This window comes from Eptesicus fuscus, chromosome 1 (genome assembly GCF_027574615.1).
Source record: "Eptesicus fuscus isolate TK198812 chromosome 1, DD_ASM_mEF_20220401, whole genome shotgun sequence".
In the NCBI taxonomy this organism is placed as follows: Eukaryota; Metazoa; Chordata; class Mammalia; order Chiroptera; family Vespertilionidae; genus Eptesicus; species Eptesicus fuscus.
In genome coordinates this window covers 111,529,638-111,549,072 of record NC_072473.1, presented here as the reverse complement: position 1 = coordinate 111,549,072, position 19,435 = coordinate 111,529,638, and the positions used below count along the sequence as shown (strand labels likewise).

The following is a 19,435-nucleotide window of genomic DNA, read 5'->3' as shown; positions in this document are numbered from 1 at the left end:
AAATAAACTGCTGTGATTCATGCTAGATCATACATGAATTTAAAAAATATTATGCTGAGTGAAAAAAGACAGATAAAAAAGACTTCATATTTTATCATTCCAATTACATGAAATGTTCAGAAAAGGCAAATCTATTTAAACATAAAGTAAGTTAGTGGTTTTAGAGGTTGAGCATGAGAACAATGAGTGAGTGAAAATTGGCTTGAGAGATCTCTTTTGGCATGATGGAAATGTTCTAAAACCAGATTTTGCTAATGGTTGCACAACTCTGTAAATTCAGAGGTGTAGGACACTATATCGACCCTATGGAAAACATAAGGACACATAAGACTGCTTGCTTTTCTCTCAGTGTAAGACTATGACAATCTAGGAAGAGACCTATGACATACAAATGTGTAAATATCATCAGTAACAGAAGGTAACAAATGTTTTGAGCACTTCACTGTTACCACACGGGTCCAAGCTACCATTATCCCTCTCTTCTGCAATAGTCTCTTATCTTGTTTCCCCACTTCCACCATTCATTCACAAATTTCTATCTTCTTTCCCTTTTTATTGAATAAATTTGACATGTAACATTGCATAAATTTAAGATATATAGGCTATTACTTTGATATACTTACATATTGTAATATGATTGTTGTTGTAGCAATATTATCACACTAGAGGCCTGGTGCACGAATTCATGCACCAGTGGGGTCCCTCAGCATGACCTGCAGGGATCAGGCCACAACAAATGGCCAGGGAGGAGCCCAAGCCTGGGCCAGGCGCCGGGCTGCTCCCATTCATCCCAGCCCCACTGTGCCTGCCGCCACCACTCAGTAGGCTCACTGCCGCTCTGCTGCAGTCTCCACACACCCATCCTAGGGCAATACCAGCATGCCCATGACAGAGAAGCAGCCATAGGCTTGTGCCAGGCAGTCCCTGGTGGTCAGTACTTGTCATAGCAACTGGTCGTTCTGCCATTTGGTCAATTTGCATATTAGGCTTTTATGATATAGGATTACATAATTATAGTACAGTTTATGGTCTCTATTAATTATACTGTGTTTTAGAATTCTCTGACTTATTTACTACTCATTACAAGTTTCTATTTTCACCATAGCAGCCAAGATAATCTTGTTAAAACAGTTCAGATCATTTCACTCCTCCGCTTTAAATGCTTTGATGGCTTCCCATCTCAGAGTAATGTTCTAGGTCTTAACATGCTTTTAAGGTACCCCATGATTATTCTCTCCCTCTTTCAGTTCCAGGCAGCCACAAAGTGCTTAATATTTCTTGAACATTCCAGCATGTTCCCACCTCAGGCTCATTATGCTAGATGTTTTCTCTGCCTGGAACTTCCTTCCACCCGGTTTGTTCATGGCTTCCTCTCTCATCTCCTTCAATTCTTTGTTCAGCTGTCACCTTCATAGTGAATCCTATCCTGACCACTTTATTGAAAAAATCAGTATCCACCCCCAGAATTCCCCGTCTCCTTTTTATACTTTATTTTCTCCAGCACTTTTATCACCTTTTAACATGCATAATGTATTTCCTTATTCTGGTTATTGTCTGATTCTCTACCACTGCCAAAATGTGAGTTCCACAAAGGCAAGAATTTTTGTATGCTTAGTTTACTGCTATGTTTCCAGTGCCTCTAATAGTACCTGGCATGTAGTAAGTACTCAAGAAATTTTTGTTGAATAAATGACAGAGTAACTAAAGGTATTCATAAAAATGAGGCTTCATTTGAAATGTACAGATTGTGTTTGGGAGGAATTGTCTGGCTAGAGCCAGAAGGTTGTGTAAGAGAGACTTAAGCGATGAGGTCAGAACATGGAGGTTCTTGAATGTGTAGAACATAAATATTGGATGAATGAATAAATTAGCAAATGAATGAGAAATCTGGTTGTGTTCTGCTTACCGCCTACACATCCAGTGAAATTGTCTGACATGGATGGATTGTAAAGAGCTGACTCCTTGAAACTTTAGCCTTTTTCTATGGAAAGAGCATCTATTGACAAAAGCTGAAGTGTTCCATGCTGTGCCTGAAATGGCCACTAGGGAATGCCCAAATCTATAATGCTGCACCATTAGGAATGACATTGGGCTCCTCTATTAGAGGCTGTCACCAAGCTTCTATCCCCTGATTGCTACCTTAATAGTTAATGGAGAAGGATGTCTCTCAACATTGTTTTCCCTATTTGCCTTACCCTGTGACCCCCGCCAAACAAAACACAATAGTGAACATACTGTTAGTGTCCTTGACATTCAAGGCCCTTTCTGCCACCTCTTTGAGCTTTACCTGAGTTGCATCCTCTGTATACATGACTTCTTGTCCTACTACCGTTTTCCATGCTCTTTTCTTTTCCTATTACTACATATCCAATACCTATATGTCACTTAAGAACCAGCACAAAATCCACGTCCTCCATAAGCCTTCCCTGATTACTATTGCCCTCACTGCTCACTGCCTTCCTGAGATCCTGGGGCTGTCGTTACCTGTCCCAGTCAGGAGTACTGACTGATACATACTGATTCAGAAACTGTCCTTCTCCAAGCACTTCATTTTGAAGTTCCCAGTAAAAACAGAAATCTACCAATTATGGACTGTCATGATGTAAGGGATAGAGGCAAACAGATGAACTTGTGAAACAAACGAAAATGAATGTATGATCCTGCAAAATGGTAAGGAACAAACTATTCTTAGAAGGCCTATCTCAAAGAGAAAGCACAGCCAGCCCTAGAAGAAGATATACTATCTCTAGTTGCTTCAACGCTGCCCTTCAGGGTACAGGAGCAGCCTGGTCTGCCTAGATTCACCCACTTCCAGGTATGCTCCCCACTGTTTCCCAGGCTCTTCCTCCCTGCTTTCATTATTCAGCCTAGTCCAACTACTTAGCTGCTAGTAGATAGAGAACTCTAACAGATGCCTGGGGCCTTTTTCCTTTTTAGCCTCTCTCTACCTGATATACTCTGTGCTTTGTTCTCTGTAATCATGATACAGAGCAACACAGAAATCACATCAAACGTGACAATGTGCCACAGAAAGCACATGCCAGAAATGTATCCTGGGGCAAGCAGAGAGAGTGGGTCCTGCCTGGAAAAGTCCATGCCTGCATTAGTCCAAACCAGTTCCTGGACAGTAAGCCCCAGGCAGTGGGAGGGGAAAGTTAGACCCAGACAGAAGAAAATCAGCCTTTATTTTTAATCTACATAAACACAACCACTCTGTGACAAAAATAGTTTTGTCACCATTTTAAAGTCTAAGAATCTCAGACACACAGGTGAGAGGACTTTACCCTAGGATACAACAGTTACAATGTAGTAGAGACAGTATTTGAATCTAAATTTCCATAACTACAATGACAGCCTCTTTCTACTGGACCATGCTGTTTTCATATATTTTATCTAGGCTTTCTCTCCTAACATAATGGTGGGCACGTTGAGGGTGCTCAGCTCCTTTGCTTGGTTCTCTGCTTGGTTGATATGCCCCAAAGACAACATTTGCTACTTACATTGTAAGATGTGAGATACCATCAACGCTGTACAGTTGTCACTGCATGGAAGCCTTCCTAGAGCCAAATCCTTCTTTATTTGAAGAGTAAAAAGATACCTGCAAGGAAGTTGGGGGAAAATCTCCTGAGAAAGAAACAGAAACAAAAAAGAAGCATATCCCTTCTCCAAGATCCAAAATGTTTCAAGAATGAAACGGCACCCCCAGTCAGTAGGATGTTTTTGTGGGTAGTGAGTAATGCACAGGCTTTGCTTCAGCCCCAAACCAGTACTAGACCACAACTTGGTTGATCCAGCACTTTGGCAGGATTAACAACCATTAGGAATCACCCCAGCCAAATCCTACTGCCAACTTGAAGGAGTTGGCCAATCATCCTCTGGTGGTTTCTGCCACGTAACAAAGCCACATACCCAGCCAGAGAGAAAGGGAAATTCAGCAAGAATCAGCCTGCTCAGGAGGCCAGTACTGCTCTGTTTACAAAATACCATCAAGTACTCACTATCAAAACTATTTAGGAAGTTGGCAGGGCAGGAACAATCACCCCATTTCACAATTATGGGAAGATAGAGACTAGGTGATTTGGGCAAGGTTATATCACCCAAAGAAAGTGAAACTGTGGCCAGAACTCAGGTCTGCCACTGAATTTAGGCCTCCTCCTGTTCTAAAGATTGTGTTTCAGAAATCAAAGACTTGAAAAAAAAAAAGAAATCAAAGACTTGAGACCACTCTTTGCTCTGTGTAGAGTGCTGGGCTGAATCGCCTTCTCTGTGTCACCACAGCCAAGGCAGCACTCTGCACAGAGCAGGTATGGAATTATTATATACCGAATGGAAGGAAAACAAATTGCTCTTTTTCCACCAACAGCTCATCAGGGACCCATAAAGTGCCAGTTGGTATCTAGAGCTTTGCCAAACAGATAGCATTTGTCTCACACTTTTAAGCCATTATCAAAGGAGAATCAACTTTTGAAAAGATGTATATAATTAAGATTCTACCACTGATGGCTTTATCTCATAGTCCAAAATTGGTTCTGATATTTTATTTTATACATTAAAACATTTATTGTATCTGCTGTTGGCATTTCCCTTTATTTACATAAAGTTGTACCTGGACTTTTATTTAAAACCAATTAAGCCTTGAAGTCAATGTGGAGAATCAAAATTAATTTCAGGTGATAGATGAAAATTCAGGTTAGAAAACATACAAGTAAATTAGCAGGTAATTATTCAATTTACAAAAGCATTTGTCATTATAATACTTCCTACTGTGTGCTCCCCAAATGAGTAAGAGATGATTCAATTAGAAATTATTATTTGCACACAAGTGTCAGAAATTTATGGACTGATGGACATAAATGATGCTTCTAAACAAAGCATCATTATCAAGTCAATTATAGTTAAGTATTCTTAGATGGACCAATGAGGATAAAATAAAGGAATTCTAACTTTTGCCATTGCCTGATTTCAAATATAGATGTAAATACAATAATCAGCTTCAATTGCTAAAGGGAAAGTGAATTTCATTTTGCTCCTAGCAAGAAAAAAAAATGAAAGTTCTCATCATTTGACACGTTCATTGCTGTTAAGAAGGCAGCTGTCTGCTACAGATACCAAATCCTTGCTTTGAACAGCTGATGAATCATTTATCATCACATTGATTTTCTCATTCTTTTTTTGGTGGGGGGAGAAAGTTTATCTCCATCAAAACTGGTCACAATTTGAGACTCAACTGAAATAGGTTATGGGCTGGCAAATGCAAATTGTATAGTTACCAAGACATCAAGTTATCTAGGAAAGTGGCCTACAACTCACAAATGTGGAGAGAATTAGGGGAAGAAGGAAGAGAGAAAGGGAGAGAGAGAGAGAGAGAGAGAGAGAGAGAGAGAGAGAGAGAGACTGATTTGTGAAAGGTGACTTCTGCAAAGACCCCTCATAAAAGAAGCATCCCTGCAGAAAAGGGGTGAAAAAGAGACTTCAGGGAGAATAACTGCCAACTAAGTCACTCTAGCTCCCAGGACCAGTTCCTCATCTGTAAACAAAGAGGGCTGGACTAGATTACCTCATATATCTGTTATATCACTTCTACATGTAAAAGTCTAAAGTCTGGAAAGCAGAGTAAGGTTTTGGGAAGTGTTTTGTTGAAAATGTATCTTTGAAGAAGTAGATTTACATTCTAATTTTAAAGGGCATAATCTATATTATAAAAACCCAGTGGCCCTAATGCCCTAACAACCAAAGACCAGCACAGGTGGGCGGGGCTGCGCAATTTCTAGTGCTGGGCTTCTAGTTTTAAATAAGTACTAAAACACTTTTTAAAATGTTTTAGCCCTGGGCTGGGTAGCTCAGTCAGTAGCACTGGGTTGGGTTCATTTCCAGTCAGGGAACATGCCTAGGTTGCAGGTTCAATCCCTCGCCCCAGTTGGGAGCTTTCAGGAGGCAACTGATCAATGTTTCTCTCTCATATTGATGTTTTTCCTTCCCTTTCTCTCTTTCTCTCCCTTCTTCTTGCTGTAAAATTCAATGATAATGTTCTTGGATGAGGAAATAAATAAATAAACAAATAAATAAAATGTTTTATACTTTTTAACTTTTATAAGTAAAAATATTTTACTTTTATAAAGTTAAAAAATTATCATTACAGATTATGTGAATTATATTAAATTTTTAATAATATATAATTATTAAACAATTATAATAAAATTGCCAATAATATATATTAAACATTATAAATAATTTATAAAATGTATATTTTTTAATTTTAAAATTTTTTATAAGTATATATCAGCATCATTTTCTACCTATGGGATACACACACACACTTTTTAATATCTATGAAATTAGCTGGCATTACACTTGTGCTGTCAAGCTGCCCTCTGATTTGAGCACAGATGCAATGAAGGCAAGCACTATGTTGCAGCAATTAATGGCATAACCCTCAAGTGGACACCCATGCTACCACTTCTAGAACACTCCCCTTCTCTGTGAAGTCCCCACCCTTTGGAAGAATAACATTTTGGGTACCAGCCAAGCCCTTCTTCTCTCCAGCTCCTTACCATCTTCCGGAGAGTGACACTGAGAGCCAAGCCATCCAAAAACTATAAGCCCATTCCCTGGTAAATAGAGAATAATAATTCTTAAGTAACAGCAGACACACAGGTGAGTACTAACCTTGTAAGTTCTTCTTGTAGATGTCCAGGGTCCACTGGGAAAAATTTCACCATAAATTTGAAAACAACTTCCTTAGGATCTTAAAACACAATATCTCCATAAGTTTTATTTACATGTCCATCACAACAGTTATAGGTGTATAGGTGTTCACACACACACACACACACACACACACATACACACACACACTAGTACTCCCCTTTAATATTCCCTCCTCTCCCCATCACTCCCTTTCAGACTTTTTTTAAATTTTTCACATTTGTAATATGCTGCTATTTCTGTATTGTGTCTCTATGTGGATAGCAATTAAGAATGTTCTCCCAACCCTCTTCCTACCCTCTTTCCCTTTGAGTTTCTTTTCCTAAAGATGTTCCTCTTAGGGACCTACTGTGTCCTCTCTTAAGAAGTGTCTCATTTTGAAAAATGTCCCACTTGCTGCTTTGAATTCTGCATTCCTGGTTGAGAGAAGTGTCTTGCTTTAAAAGCAGGTGAGTACCACCTGACTGAAGGATCTTATAAGGGGAACCAGAAGAAGTATGGTCTGATGCCTCTATGTATCTTAAAAATCTACATTAAAACGTATCTACTTGCTTTAATTCCCATTTGCATTTGAAAATCAGAAACTCTGCAGCTTGCAGAATTTAGCACCATTCAGCAAATATTTGTGAGTGCTTATTTTATGCCATGCATTGTACTAGGCAAGTATTGGAATAAAGCACTCATATTCTGGTATAAGAGACAGACATCTAGACAGACAATTATAGTGCCACAAAGTGCTGTAAGCACTGAGTACTGGGGAAGCACAAGAGGGGAACAAAAAAGTTTGGAGAAAGTCAAGGAAAGATTCCTATAAGAGTTGAAATCTGAGTAGGGTTGCTAGATTTACCAAATAAAATATAAGAGCCTCAGTTAAATTTGAATTTCAGATAAATGATTGCATGGGACATACATATGCAAGTAAATTATCCTTTATTTATTGGAAATTCCAACTTAGTTTGGCATCCTTTATTTTATCTGAGAAGCCTACAGCTGAAGTTAGTTTAGTCAAAATCAGGAGGGCTAGGAATATGATAAAAAGTGATCAGAGGCAGAGGTAAAGCTAGAAATGCAGGCAGAGTTCAGTGTTTTGTGGATCGTGTTAATGTTTGTACTTTATTCTAAGGGCAATATGGAGCCATGGAAGCTTTGTAAGCAAAACAGTGATGTGGTGAAACTGGTATTTTCAATAGTTCCCTTTGGGGGTGGTGTACATGATGAGTTAGGGGGAATCAGTTCAGAAGCTGTTGGAATAATGTGACGTTATCATTTTGCAGTTGGAAAGAGACTGAGCTGTGGAAAGCACCAATATGTAAAGAGCAGGTGAGAGAAGAGACACCATAAGAGAATGTTTCACAAAGTGTTGACTGAAATCCACCAGCATCAGAAACACCAGTGGAATTTGTTGAAAATACAGGAATGAGGCCCAATAATCTGTATTTTAACAAGAACCCCAAATAATCATAATACACACTAAAATTTGAAAACCACCACACTAGATTGTGATATACAGGGGAGGTGTATTTCATAATTGTAGCCACTCAAATATAAACTGAAATGAATGAATAATGTCTGTGACAGGATAAAACCAAAACATCTTCAGGCAGAAGGTGAGTGACATTGCAGATTAACATCAAGGATGCTCAAAGATTTGTAATATTAGAACCTGAAATATATTCCCAGAGCCAATCCACAGAGTGCTATAATTACCAGGCTTCTTCAAATTCAATCAAAGATCCAGCAGCATGATTTTCTTCATCTCAGGGAAAGTTAAAATGATTTTTTAAATTGCTGAATTTACTAGATGTATGAAGGATTAAAATAATACATCAAAACCCATTTCTTCCCTTATATTAATGTGAGGAATAGTGTGGCATTACTGAAATATTTTTAAGTTTTAACTGGGAATTATATTCCTTAAATGATTTTCCATACTTACTTTTTACTTGTTTTGTAATAGGCTTCAGAAGTTCCAACCAAACCTGCAATAATATTAATGAAAAAATTGGTAGAACATGGAATTGAATGCATCTTTCTTTTTGGTACGAGATAAAAATAAACATGAAATAAACAAATACCAAGACTATTTAGACTTCTAAAAATAGTTAGAAACAGCAATGTCTGAGCTGAGGTACCTCCAACACACTCAATCTGCCCCCTTGTATTTTCTCAATGACAGTGAACATTGTTGATCTATAACCTCTTTGTTGTTGACATTTGAATCACTGCTCCCCTGCCTGTAGGATGACAGAGGTGCCATATACAAGGCTCATTAGTTGCTATAAAAACTAATGAAGGCATTTGGCTCCACGTTTGAATCCTACAGCCCCCAAATGCCAGCTTAACAGATATAATGAGCCTTTCTGGGAAGGTGCCAGATAACAGGAAGGACACAGCAGGAAGAATATAGGGAATATTAAGACTTCAGAGAGGGGAAAGGAAAATCCCCTGAATACTCATTAGAGAGTTTAGGAGTCAATTCTGGAGGTTGAGGTCCAGCTTCGGGAAAGTCAAAATAAATAAAGCATAGATAGCTGTTCACTGAGTGACAAAAGAGGAGCATAGGGCAGAAGAGTTTGTGTTTGGCAAATTGAGGTGACTTAACAGAGAAGTTATTTTGCAAGGGTTTAACTTTTTTTCTATTTTTCAATCAGAGGTTTGAGCCTTATATACCTAGCTGCAAACTGCATTTAGAAGCAATTGTAGACACGAAGAACCAACTTACATTATTTCCAGAATGGCTACAGAATTCTAATCCAAAATATTCCTTTTCAGCAAGGTTTAGATGGCTGCAACTCAGGTTAAACAGCACCTTCCCGGATGACTTTTGCTGAACAAAACAAAGAGACCATAGCACAATTTGCATTCCTAACCTGATATCATTAGTGCAGTGTGCATAAATGGTAGAAGTGATAAGACTCTTCAAACACTGTTTCCCTTAAACACTGTTTAGAAGTGCTGCATCCCCCCCCCACCCCCAAATGATGTTGAGTTTTACAGGTAGATCCATGCATCTATCTATAAATTGTTTTAGGGGTATACCTTAAAAGGTCTCAGACTAGTGATAAATCCCCTTGGAAAAACAGAGCCTTGAACTTAACTATGGCTAGATCTGAAAATCTACCCTTTCAATAGAATTCTTTAATCAATTCATCACACAGGCAATTTGAATGATTTCTCCGAAATGGACAGTTTAATCAAGATGCAGCTCTGACCTGCTTAAAATCCTTCAGTGACTCCCCTCAGGATAAAATCTATTCTCCTTAACATCATAAGCTGGGCCCTCTCTCCCACCTGCCCCTCCAGCCTCATTTCTTGTCCCTCCCCTTCCCCAACACTTTCATCTAATAAATTATAGCCTGCTCCTAGTTCCCCATGCATGTCAAGTAGTTTCATACCTCCATGCTTCAGCTCATATCGTTCTTTCTACACAGACCACTCTTCCCACATTTCTTTGGTTTGGCTTACTCCTACTCTGCTCAGATGTCATCTCCCTGGGATAGACAGCCTTCTCTGGAACCTATCAGCAACAGGTTGAGCCAAGAGTACCCTTGCTTACCTCAAATGTGCCATTTCTTACACAGGATGTCTATTAGACTGAATTCCTTCATAAAGAGACCTTGCTTTTTTTTTTCTTGGTATGTACCAGGTCTAACAGAGCCTGGCACATAGTAGGAGCTCCTGAATGTTTGTTGATCCAATATGAAGTTTACCAAATTAATTACTCATATGAACTCCTTGAGTAGATTTCTTTTTGCAGCTTTTAATTTCATTCACATAAAGCCACTTTTTTTTTTAATTTCATAAAGCCCACACACACTGTGGGCACAAAACAGCCCCTTTTTTATGCTTCTTTGAAAACTGAAGCTTTGAAGAATTCTCTGTGAAAATCTCTCTGAGCTGAGTGTGGCTGGTACTGATCTCCACTGCTAAACCCCAGGGTTGATGTTTGCAGGGAGGACTGTGATGGTACATTTGGGCACAGACTATTAGCCACGAAGATGATGCTGAAAATCCTTAGTTAAAGCCAAGTCACACGGTGCTAGAGTGCTGCAAAGAAAGCCGGGTGCGGGGAAATGTAGTTGGAAATCACTGACCCATAGAATTAACAGCAAGCTTGAGAGGTCAAAAAGTCCAGTCACCCTCTCTCCTCCACCTGCCTGCTCCCTCAAGACAGCACCACACTGAACCAAGCCCACATCTGGGATTTAATAGCTTCCATGAAGGCGGGGTACCCCCCCCTTCCCCCAGCAACCAAAATTACTCCCCTCTCTCCTGGACTTCTCTCCACTTGGTTATTCTGTCCCAAGCTCCACCAACTGGATATTCCTGTGGGTTAACCAGGGTCCTATTTTTAAATGCAAATAGGACACAAAGGGTGAAACCTACTGCATCCCTGGCGCCTGGAGTGAACTGAAGGAAAGGGGTTTGATTTTATGTGGAAGGTCACATTGGAACTATGGTCCAGGAAAAAGGTGTCAAGGCAGAAGTTGTAGGGCATGGAAAGGGGCAGTGGGGGAGGGGTTGTCTGGTAGGGAGGACGGAGGGGAAGATTTTTGCCTACGGCAAGTGCTGACACAGACCATTCCAGACAGATGAAATTGCTTCTATTTTTAAAGTCCTCCAGGCAAGGAGCTACCACAAAGTTTTCTTATTAAAAAAAAAAATTCTAAAGACAGATATGACAGCAATATTTTTTCCTACACCAAAGAAACACTTCAGTCATGTGAACTAAATTCCATCACAGGCTCCAGTTTCTTTGCAAACAATTTAAGAAATTCAACATTTTTCATTTTCTTCCTCATTTTTATTATTTTTTTCCATCCTGGTGCTTAATCCTCTCCATCATAGCCACCACATTCCATGTGTTTGTACATGTAAATGTTTCAGCAGTCACAAAGAATATGTAGCCATTCTTGTAAGGTTTCCAATCAAGGCTTTCTTTTTGCTCTCTTATGTAAGATCCTATAATATGTTTATAAGAATAATTCCCTGATTCTTCCATCCCAGTACATGCTGCCAACTAGCTTTAAAAGCCTTTGGCATTTATGCATTTGAAGGTCAGACGCTCATGTGGCTCAATTTCTCCACCCCCATATCGGGGAGAGACATTTCCCTTCAGTCCTCCATAGTATACATTGAAATTGGCCAGCATTGTGGAATGTGTTGCATAATAGGTAAGGTCTTGGTTCTATCTCAACATGTAGCCTTTAAATTTTTTTCAAATATTATGATCCAATTCCTCAATTTTTTTTTTAAATATATTTTATTGATTTTTTACAGAGAGGAAGAGAGAGGAACAGAGAGTCAGAAACATCGATGATAGAGAAACATCGATCAGCTGCCTCCTGCACAACCCCCACTGGGGATGTGCCCGCAACCAAGGCACATGCCCCCGACCGGAATCGAACCCGGGACCCTTCAGTCCGCAGGCCGATGCTCTATCCACTGAGCCAAACCGGTTTCGGCAAATTCCTCAATTTTTATGTTATGATTCTTTTCCTCATAATATCTCTTTATATACAGCTTTCTTATTTTCTCTTTTCTGGACTTCTGATTCTCTTTTCAATTGCTTGTTCTTATTTAAGCTACCACTTTTCAATATTTTAATCAAGTTCCTTAGTGGATCTAAACTCTTTAACACAATCCTCCCACTTAGGGAATTAGAACTCCAAGCTTGCATCCCATCTTATCCTAATCATCCTTGGATTACAGTAGAGCAGTATTTGCATATATATACTTTAAAACTTTTCACAATGTGTATTTATGGTCTGCAATTTACAAACTGGGTCTTCACAATTGGACACTGATTTCTAGGAGCTCCAAACTTATCTTCTTATGAAAGCAATAATATTCAAGTTGATTACCTCTAAAAAAAACAAAAACAACAATGTACCAAAATATCTGTGCACAAAAGCAATTGTTTTTCAAAACCTGAATTGTAATTCTGCTCTATTTACTAGCTGGATGAATTGGGGGTAATCTATCTTTTAAGTCACAGATTGACCCACCTTTTTCAGACACCTGAAGACAGAAACCATGTGTTTGAATACCTGGCTTTATGTTCAGTACCTGGCCAAGAATAGCCATTCTCAATAAATGTTTACTGAATAAATGAATGGGCCCTGGCCCATGTGGTTTAGTTGGTTGAGCGTCATCCCATGCACTGAAAGGTTGCCAGTTCAATTCCCAATCAGGGCGCATGCCCAGTTTTCAGGCTCAATCCCCAGTAAGGTGTGTGCAGGAGGCAGCCAACCAATATTTCTATCCCCTAAATGTTTCTCTTTCTCTCTCTCTCTCTCTCTCTCTCTCTCTCTCTCTCTCTCTCTCTCTCTCTCCACCTCTCCCTTCATCTCTTTCTAACAATCAATAAAAACATATTTTTGAAAAGAAATAATGGATCCAAACATTTAACTTGATTAATATACATTAATTAAGATAGTTCTCTCAGGAGGAAGAACAAATTAGTCACTATGTGGCCTAGAGTAATTTACTGAACATCTCTGAGCCTAGATTTATGAATCTGTAGAATGAAGATAACAGTAGTATTCTCATAAAGGTGTTGAGGGGATTAAACAAGATAATTCACATCAAAGTCTTAGTACAGTGCCTGGCAAATCATATAACTTAAGGCATGCACATGTAAAGGTAAATGCATAGATGAGTCTGGACTGATACATTCCAAATGTTAAGAGCATTTTCCCTGCAGAGGGGATAGATAAAGGGGAACTTTAACTTTTTATTCTGTACATATCTACATTTATTTTTTAAATGAAAACTCTCTTAACCAACTTCTCAACAAAGCACAGATAATGCATTCAATTTCCTCTCTAAAACATTGGCTGATGGGAGGATTTGAATATGGCAGCCAGCAGGATGGCAGTGAGGGGGAGAGTGTGAGTGAGGGAGGGAGTGAAAGGGGAATATGTGGACGTATGTGGTGTGTGTGTGTGTGTGTGTGTGTGTGTGTGTGTGTGTGTGTGTGTGAAAGAGAGAGAGAGAGAGAGAGAGAGAGAGAGAGAGAGAGAGAGAGAGAGAGAGAAAGGAACAGTTAGATCCCACAGGAGTCTCTGAGGCTGTCAGACCAGGCTCTCCTAGATTGGGAGCCCCTGCTACCACTGCAAGCACTCCCGGATGGCCGGCTCTGTCACAGAAACCATACCATCTTGAAGAGGAGAGCTGCTATGACTAGGAGCCCAGCCTCATCTCCACCCAGACTGGCCTTAGACACCATCCTTGACCCTGCAGCCACTCTAGCCAAAGACCTGCTACCTCATCTGCAGACCCACAGACTCTGGGACTCCAGCCTTCCCAGCTGCAGGTTCCTGTGAGCCCTGGAGTGTGCTTCTCCCTGCCAAGCCCAACACTTCAGACACAGGCCCCATGAGACTTGGCAACTGGACCCCTTGGTGAGACTCAGAGAGGGGGCCCCTAGTGCCAAGCAGGCCACAAGCTCTGACCCCCAGTTTAGTCAGAGTCCTCAGGCTAGTGCAAGCTCTGCCTTCCCCCACCCACCACATGGGCAGAGCTGTCACCTGGTACATGCCTACCCCTGGCTGAAGTCAGAGCTACTGGTGCAACCTGGTGAGTCCATGCACAGGTCATGGGACAATGTTGCATGTGCTCTGCCAGAGGGACCTAGGGTGCTGGGGCTGCACAATGATTTGCATGCCAGAGGGCTCTGGGCCCTCCTGCCACAGGTCATGGGACCATGTCGCATGTGCTCTGCCATCCTGCCTTGGGTGCTGGGGCCGCACAGTGAATTGCATGCCAGAGGCTCTGGGCCCTCACAGGGAATCACACACCAAAGGAATTGTGCATGTATGCCCACTGGCCCCAAGATTCTGAAGTAGACAACTAAGGGACCAGAACTGGGGGAGATGGAGTTACAACTCAGAGCAGAGACAATGAAGGTGTAAAACTCAAGGCAGACCCAGCCTACAGTCTAGCCAGTCCCAGATCATTGAATCGTTAGGGGCTTCAACACTTCAGATCCCAAGGAGGGAGCCCAGGGATAAAAAGACACAGAAAATGGGGAGACAAAGAAACAACCTCCAAGGAAAGAAAAGGAGGGGACACCAGCAAAGGAATTAAATGAAATGGAGGAATGCAATATGTCAGAAAAAGAATTCAGAATAAGGGTCATACACTTTTTAAACTGGTGGGATGAAAAAATCAAAAACTTAGGTAAGAATCAAGGGGGAATGAAGAATGATATAGCTACAATAAAAAAACAAAATGGAAGGTTTGAAGAGTAGACTAGAAGAAGCAGAGGACCAAATTAGCAAGTTAAAAGACAGGAAAATAAACACACCCAATCAGAACAGCAATTGGAGAAAAAAATTAGAAAGCAGGAGGAGCAAGGATTAGAAAATCTATTTGAAGAAATAATGACAGAAAATTTCCCTTATTTGGGGAAGAAAAAAGTCAAACAAGCACAGAGAATCCCAGACAAGATGAACCTGAAAAGACCCACACGAAGACATGTCGTAATTACAATGGCAAACGTTAATGACAAAGAGAAAATCTTTAAGGCTGCAAGAGAGAGACAGAGTTACCTAGAAGGGATCTCCCATTAGATTATCAAATGATTTCTCAATAGAAACACATCTGGCCAGAAGGGAATGGAATGAAGTATACAAAGTGATGCAAAGCAAGGGACTGAATCCAAGAATACTCTATCCAGCAAGGCTATCATCTAAAATTGAAGGGAAAATCAGAAGATTCACAGATAAAAAATGGCTAAGGGAGTTTATCACTACCAAGCAAGAAATGCTAAAGGGACTACTGTAAAAAGAAAAAAAATAGAAAGTAAAGAGGGAACACAGGCATAAAGAATAAAAATGGCTACATATAAGAACCTATCAATAATAACCTTAAACAAAAATGGTTAAATGCTCCAACCAAAAGATATCAAGTGGCTGAATGAATAAGAAAACATGATCCATATGTATGCTGTCTACAAGAGACCAACCTCAGAACAAGGGACTCATGCAGATTGAAAGTGAAGGGATGGAAAAATAATGTTCAGGCAAATTGAAATGAAAAGGAAAAAACAACACACACAACCTGTGGTAGCAACACTTACATCTGACAACATCAACCTCAAAGTGAATGCCATACAAGAGATAAAAAGGCCACTTCATAATACTAAAGGGATTGATACAACAAGAGGATATAACTCTAGTAAACATATTTGCACCCAATGCAGGAGCACCCAAATACATTAAAAAAAAAAAAAAAAAACTTCTGGAGTATATCAAGGGAGAGATCAACAGCAATACAAGCATAGTAGGGGTCTTCAACACCCCATTGACATCACTGGATAAATCCTCTAGACCAAAAATTCAACAAAGAAACAGCAATCCTAAATGAATTGTTAGATCAGATGGACTTAATTGACACCTTCAGAACATTTCACCCCAAAGCTACAGAATATACATTCTTCTCAAGTGCATATGGAACATTTTCAAAGATAGACCACATAATGGGTCACAGTAAAAATCTCTTCAAGAAGACTGAAAGAATATTAAGCATCTTCTCAGATCACAATGGCATAATATTAGATATCAACTACAATAAAAACGATCAAAATATTCAAACACTTGGAGGCTAAATAGCATTTTATTAAACAATGAGAGGTAAGTTCATAGCATTACAGGCCTATCTTAAAAAAAAAAACTGGTATAGAATTGTCTAACTATACAACTTAAAGAATTAGAAAGAGAGCAACAAGAAAAACCCAGAGTGAGCAGAAGGAAGGAAATAATAAAGATCAGAGTGAAAACAAATGATATAGAGATAAAAAATAATAATATAACAGATCAATAAAACCAAGAGCTGGTTCTTTGAAAGGATAAACAAAATTGATGAACCTCTAGCCAGGCTTACCAAGAAGCAAAGAGGGAGGACCCAAATAAAATAAAAAGTGAAAGAGGTGAAGTAACAACAAACTGCACAGAAATACAAAGGATTTTTAAAAAATACTATGAACAACTCTATTCCAACAAATTGGTAGAGTTAGGAGAAATGGACATATTCCTAGAAAAAATATGACCTTCCAAAACTCAATGAGGAAGAATAAAAATTTTTTGAATAGGCCAATAACTATGGAGGAAATTGAAGCAGTAAAAAAATCTTCCAGCAAACAAAATCTCTGATCCAGACAGAGTCACAGGGGAGTTTTACCAAACATTCAAAGAAATAAAAACTATTGTCCTCAGAATATTTCAAAAAATTCAAGAGGAAGGAACACTTCCAAGCTCTTTCTATGAAGCCAGCATTACCTTAATCCCAAAATCAGATAAAGACACTACAAAGAAAGAGAATTACAGGACACATATCCCTGATGAAATAGATGCTAAAATCCTCAACAAAATTCTAGCAAATTGAATCCAGCATTACATTAGAAAGATCATACACCATGGCAAAGGAGGATTTATTCTGGGGATGAAAGGATGGTACAATATCCACAAATCAATACACATGATATATCACACAAACAAACTGACAGACAAAAATCACATAATCATATCAATTGATGCAGAAAATGCATTTGACAAAATCCAACACCCTTTCTTAACAAAAACTTTCAGCAAAGTGGGAACAGAGGGATCATAACTCAACATAATAAAAGCCTTATATGGCAAACATAAAGCTAACATTGTACTCAATGGGCAAAAACTAAAACTATTTCCCCTAAGAAGAGAAACAAGACAGGGATGCTCACTTTCACCACTCCTATTCAACATAGTACTGAAAGTGCTAGCCATAGCAATAAGAGAAGAAGAAATAAAAGACATCCAAATTGGAAAAGAATAAATAAAACTGTCATTATTCACAGATGGCATGATATTGTACATAGAAAACCTTAAAGACTCCATCAGAAAACTACTAGACTTAATAATTCTTTTGGCAATGTAGAAGAATACAAAATTAACAGCCATAAATCTATGGCTTTTTTTATACACCAATAATGAACTCACAGAAAGAGAAACTAAAAAATCAATCCCATTTACCTTGCAAAAAAAAAAAAAAAAAAAAAAACAAGATACCTAGGAATAAACTTAACTAAGGAGATAAACGACTCATAATCGGAAAACTACAGGACATTGACAAAAGAGATAGAAGAAGACATAAATAAGTGGAAAAATATACCATATTCATGGATTGGTGAAATCAACATCATTAAAATGTCCATACTACCCAAAGCAATCTATAGATTCAATGCAATCCCCATTAAAATACAAATGGCATATTTCACATTTCTAGAACAAATTCTCCAATAATTCATTTTGAATAAAAAAAAGACCCTGAGGGAGACAAAATGGTAGGAGAATAGACAGGCGTTTCCCAAGCCTTGTCCTGGAGCAAATAGAATGAGCAGCTGAAACGAATAATATCCAACCCAAATTGGCAAAGGAGACTCAGCTGGTGAGACAGTTTGCAGCTGGGAAGGGCAGAGGACCCCTGGAGAAAGGTAAAATCAAGGATCTGGGCAGGAGAGTCTGCCTGACTTCTGGCCCAGAGGTTCAGGGGAAACCGCATAGCATGGAGCCACGTCCCTGGGGATAGACACAGCATCTGACTGTGGAAAGAAGGCCCACAGGACTGCTGGAGGCTGGGGATTCTAGATCTGGGTCCACAGTCATGAAAGGCTGAGCCCAGAGGGGGCAGCCTGAAGGGCTGATCAGACTGCGCAGTGCCAGCAGGAGAAGAGCTTGCAGAAGTGCAATCTTTCCCCTCTCTGTGGCCTGTGCCTTTCTTCACTAAACCAAGTTCATAGGACCTTTTGGATACAGACACTTACCCACGGCTGAGGTGCAGGAGAAGTTACAGACTTGTGAAGTCTGGGGAGGGGAGGGGATTCAGGAGAAGTGGCAGCAAGTCTGGCACTGAGTCATACCTGAGCCAGGGACCTGGGCATCCATTTTGTTCTGAAGAGATAGCCCCTCCCTCCAGTCTCCAGGCAACCAATACAACCACACCCAGATTCCATCCTGAATGGTACAAAGGATTTAACCTTTTGCACTCAGATGTCGAGTGTGATGGTTATTGAATGTGTTAATAATTTTAAATATAAAAAAATCCAAATAAATAAGTTTATATAAAAAGAAACTCCAGATAATGGGTAACTGGGAGAAACCAAGATGGCGGCATGGGTTAAACACCTAACCTACAGCCTGGCACAACAATTTCAAAAATACAACTAAAAGTCAAAACGGACATCATCCAGAACCACAGGAAAGCTGGCTGACTGAAATGCCCACAACTAGAAGGAAAGATAAAACCACAAGGAAAATCAGAGGAGCCATAAAAGCCTGAGGTATGGAGACATGGGTGGAGACACAAGCACACGTGCGTGCGGGGAGGACGGAGCCGGAGAAGAAGGGGTGGCTGATGGCCTGGCCGGCGTTCTCTAGCAGGAAGGAGATAAAAGCTCCAGATTGCGCTGAACCCCAGCTCCGACTACACTGAACCCCAGTTCCGGGCGAAACCCTGGGAAGCCAGGCTCATGCTGGGGGAATCTGGGCTGTGGGGCAGAGGCACAGAGGAGCGTCGAAAGGCAGAGCTCCGGAGGCGTGCACATGAATGCTCGCAGAGGAAGGTCTGTTGACTGTGCTACTGAATTGCCCTAGTGGGAAGGAGACAAAAACTCCGGACCGTGCTGAACCCCAGTTCCGACTGCAGTGAACCCCAGTTCCGGGCAAGACCCTGGAAAGCCAGACTTATA

At 40.0% G+C, this 19,435-nt stretch overlaps 1 protein-coding gene across 1 annotated transcript in view; it reads right to left on the bottom strand.

Moving 5' to 3' along the window:
* FRMD7 (FERM domain containing 7) overlaps positions 1–19,435 on the bottom strand; it is a 65,121-nt gene that overhangs the window by 21,458 nt on the left and 24,228 nt on the right. The window contains exons 3-6 of the mRNA XM_028128818.2: positions 9,428–9,532; positions 8,642–8,684; positions 6,667–6,745; positions 3,501–3,598 (exon numbers count right to left, since the gene is read on the bottom strand). Of these exons, the coding sequence (XP_027984619.2) occupies positions 3,501–3,598; positions 6,667–6,745; positions 8,642–8,684; positions 9,428–9,532 (325 nt within the window). The remainder of the gene's footprint in view (positions 1–3,500; positions 3,599–6,666; positions 6,746–8,641; positions 8,685–9,427; positions 9,533–19,435) is intronic.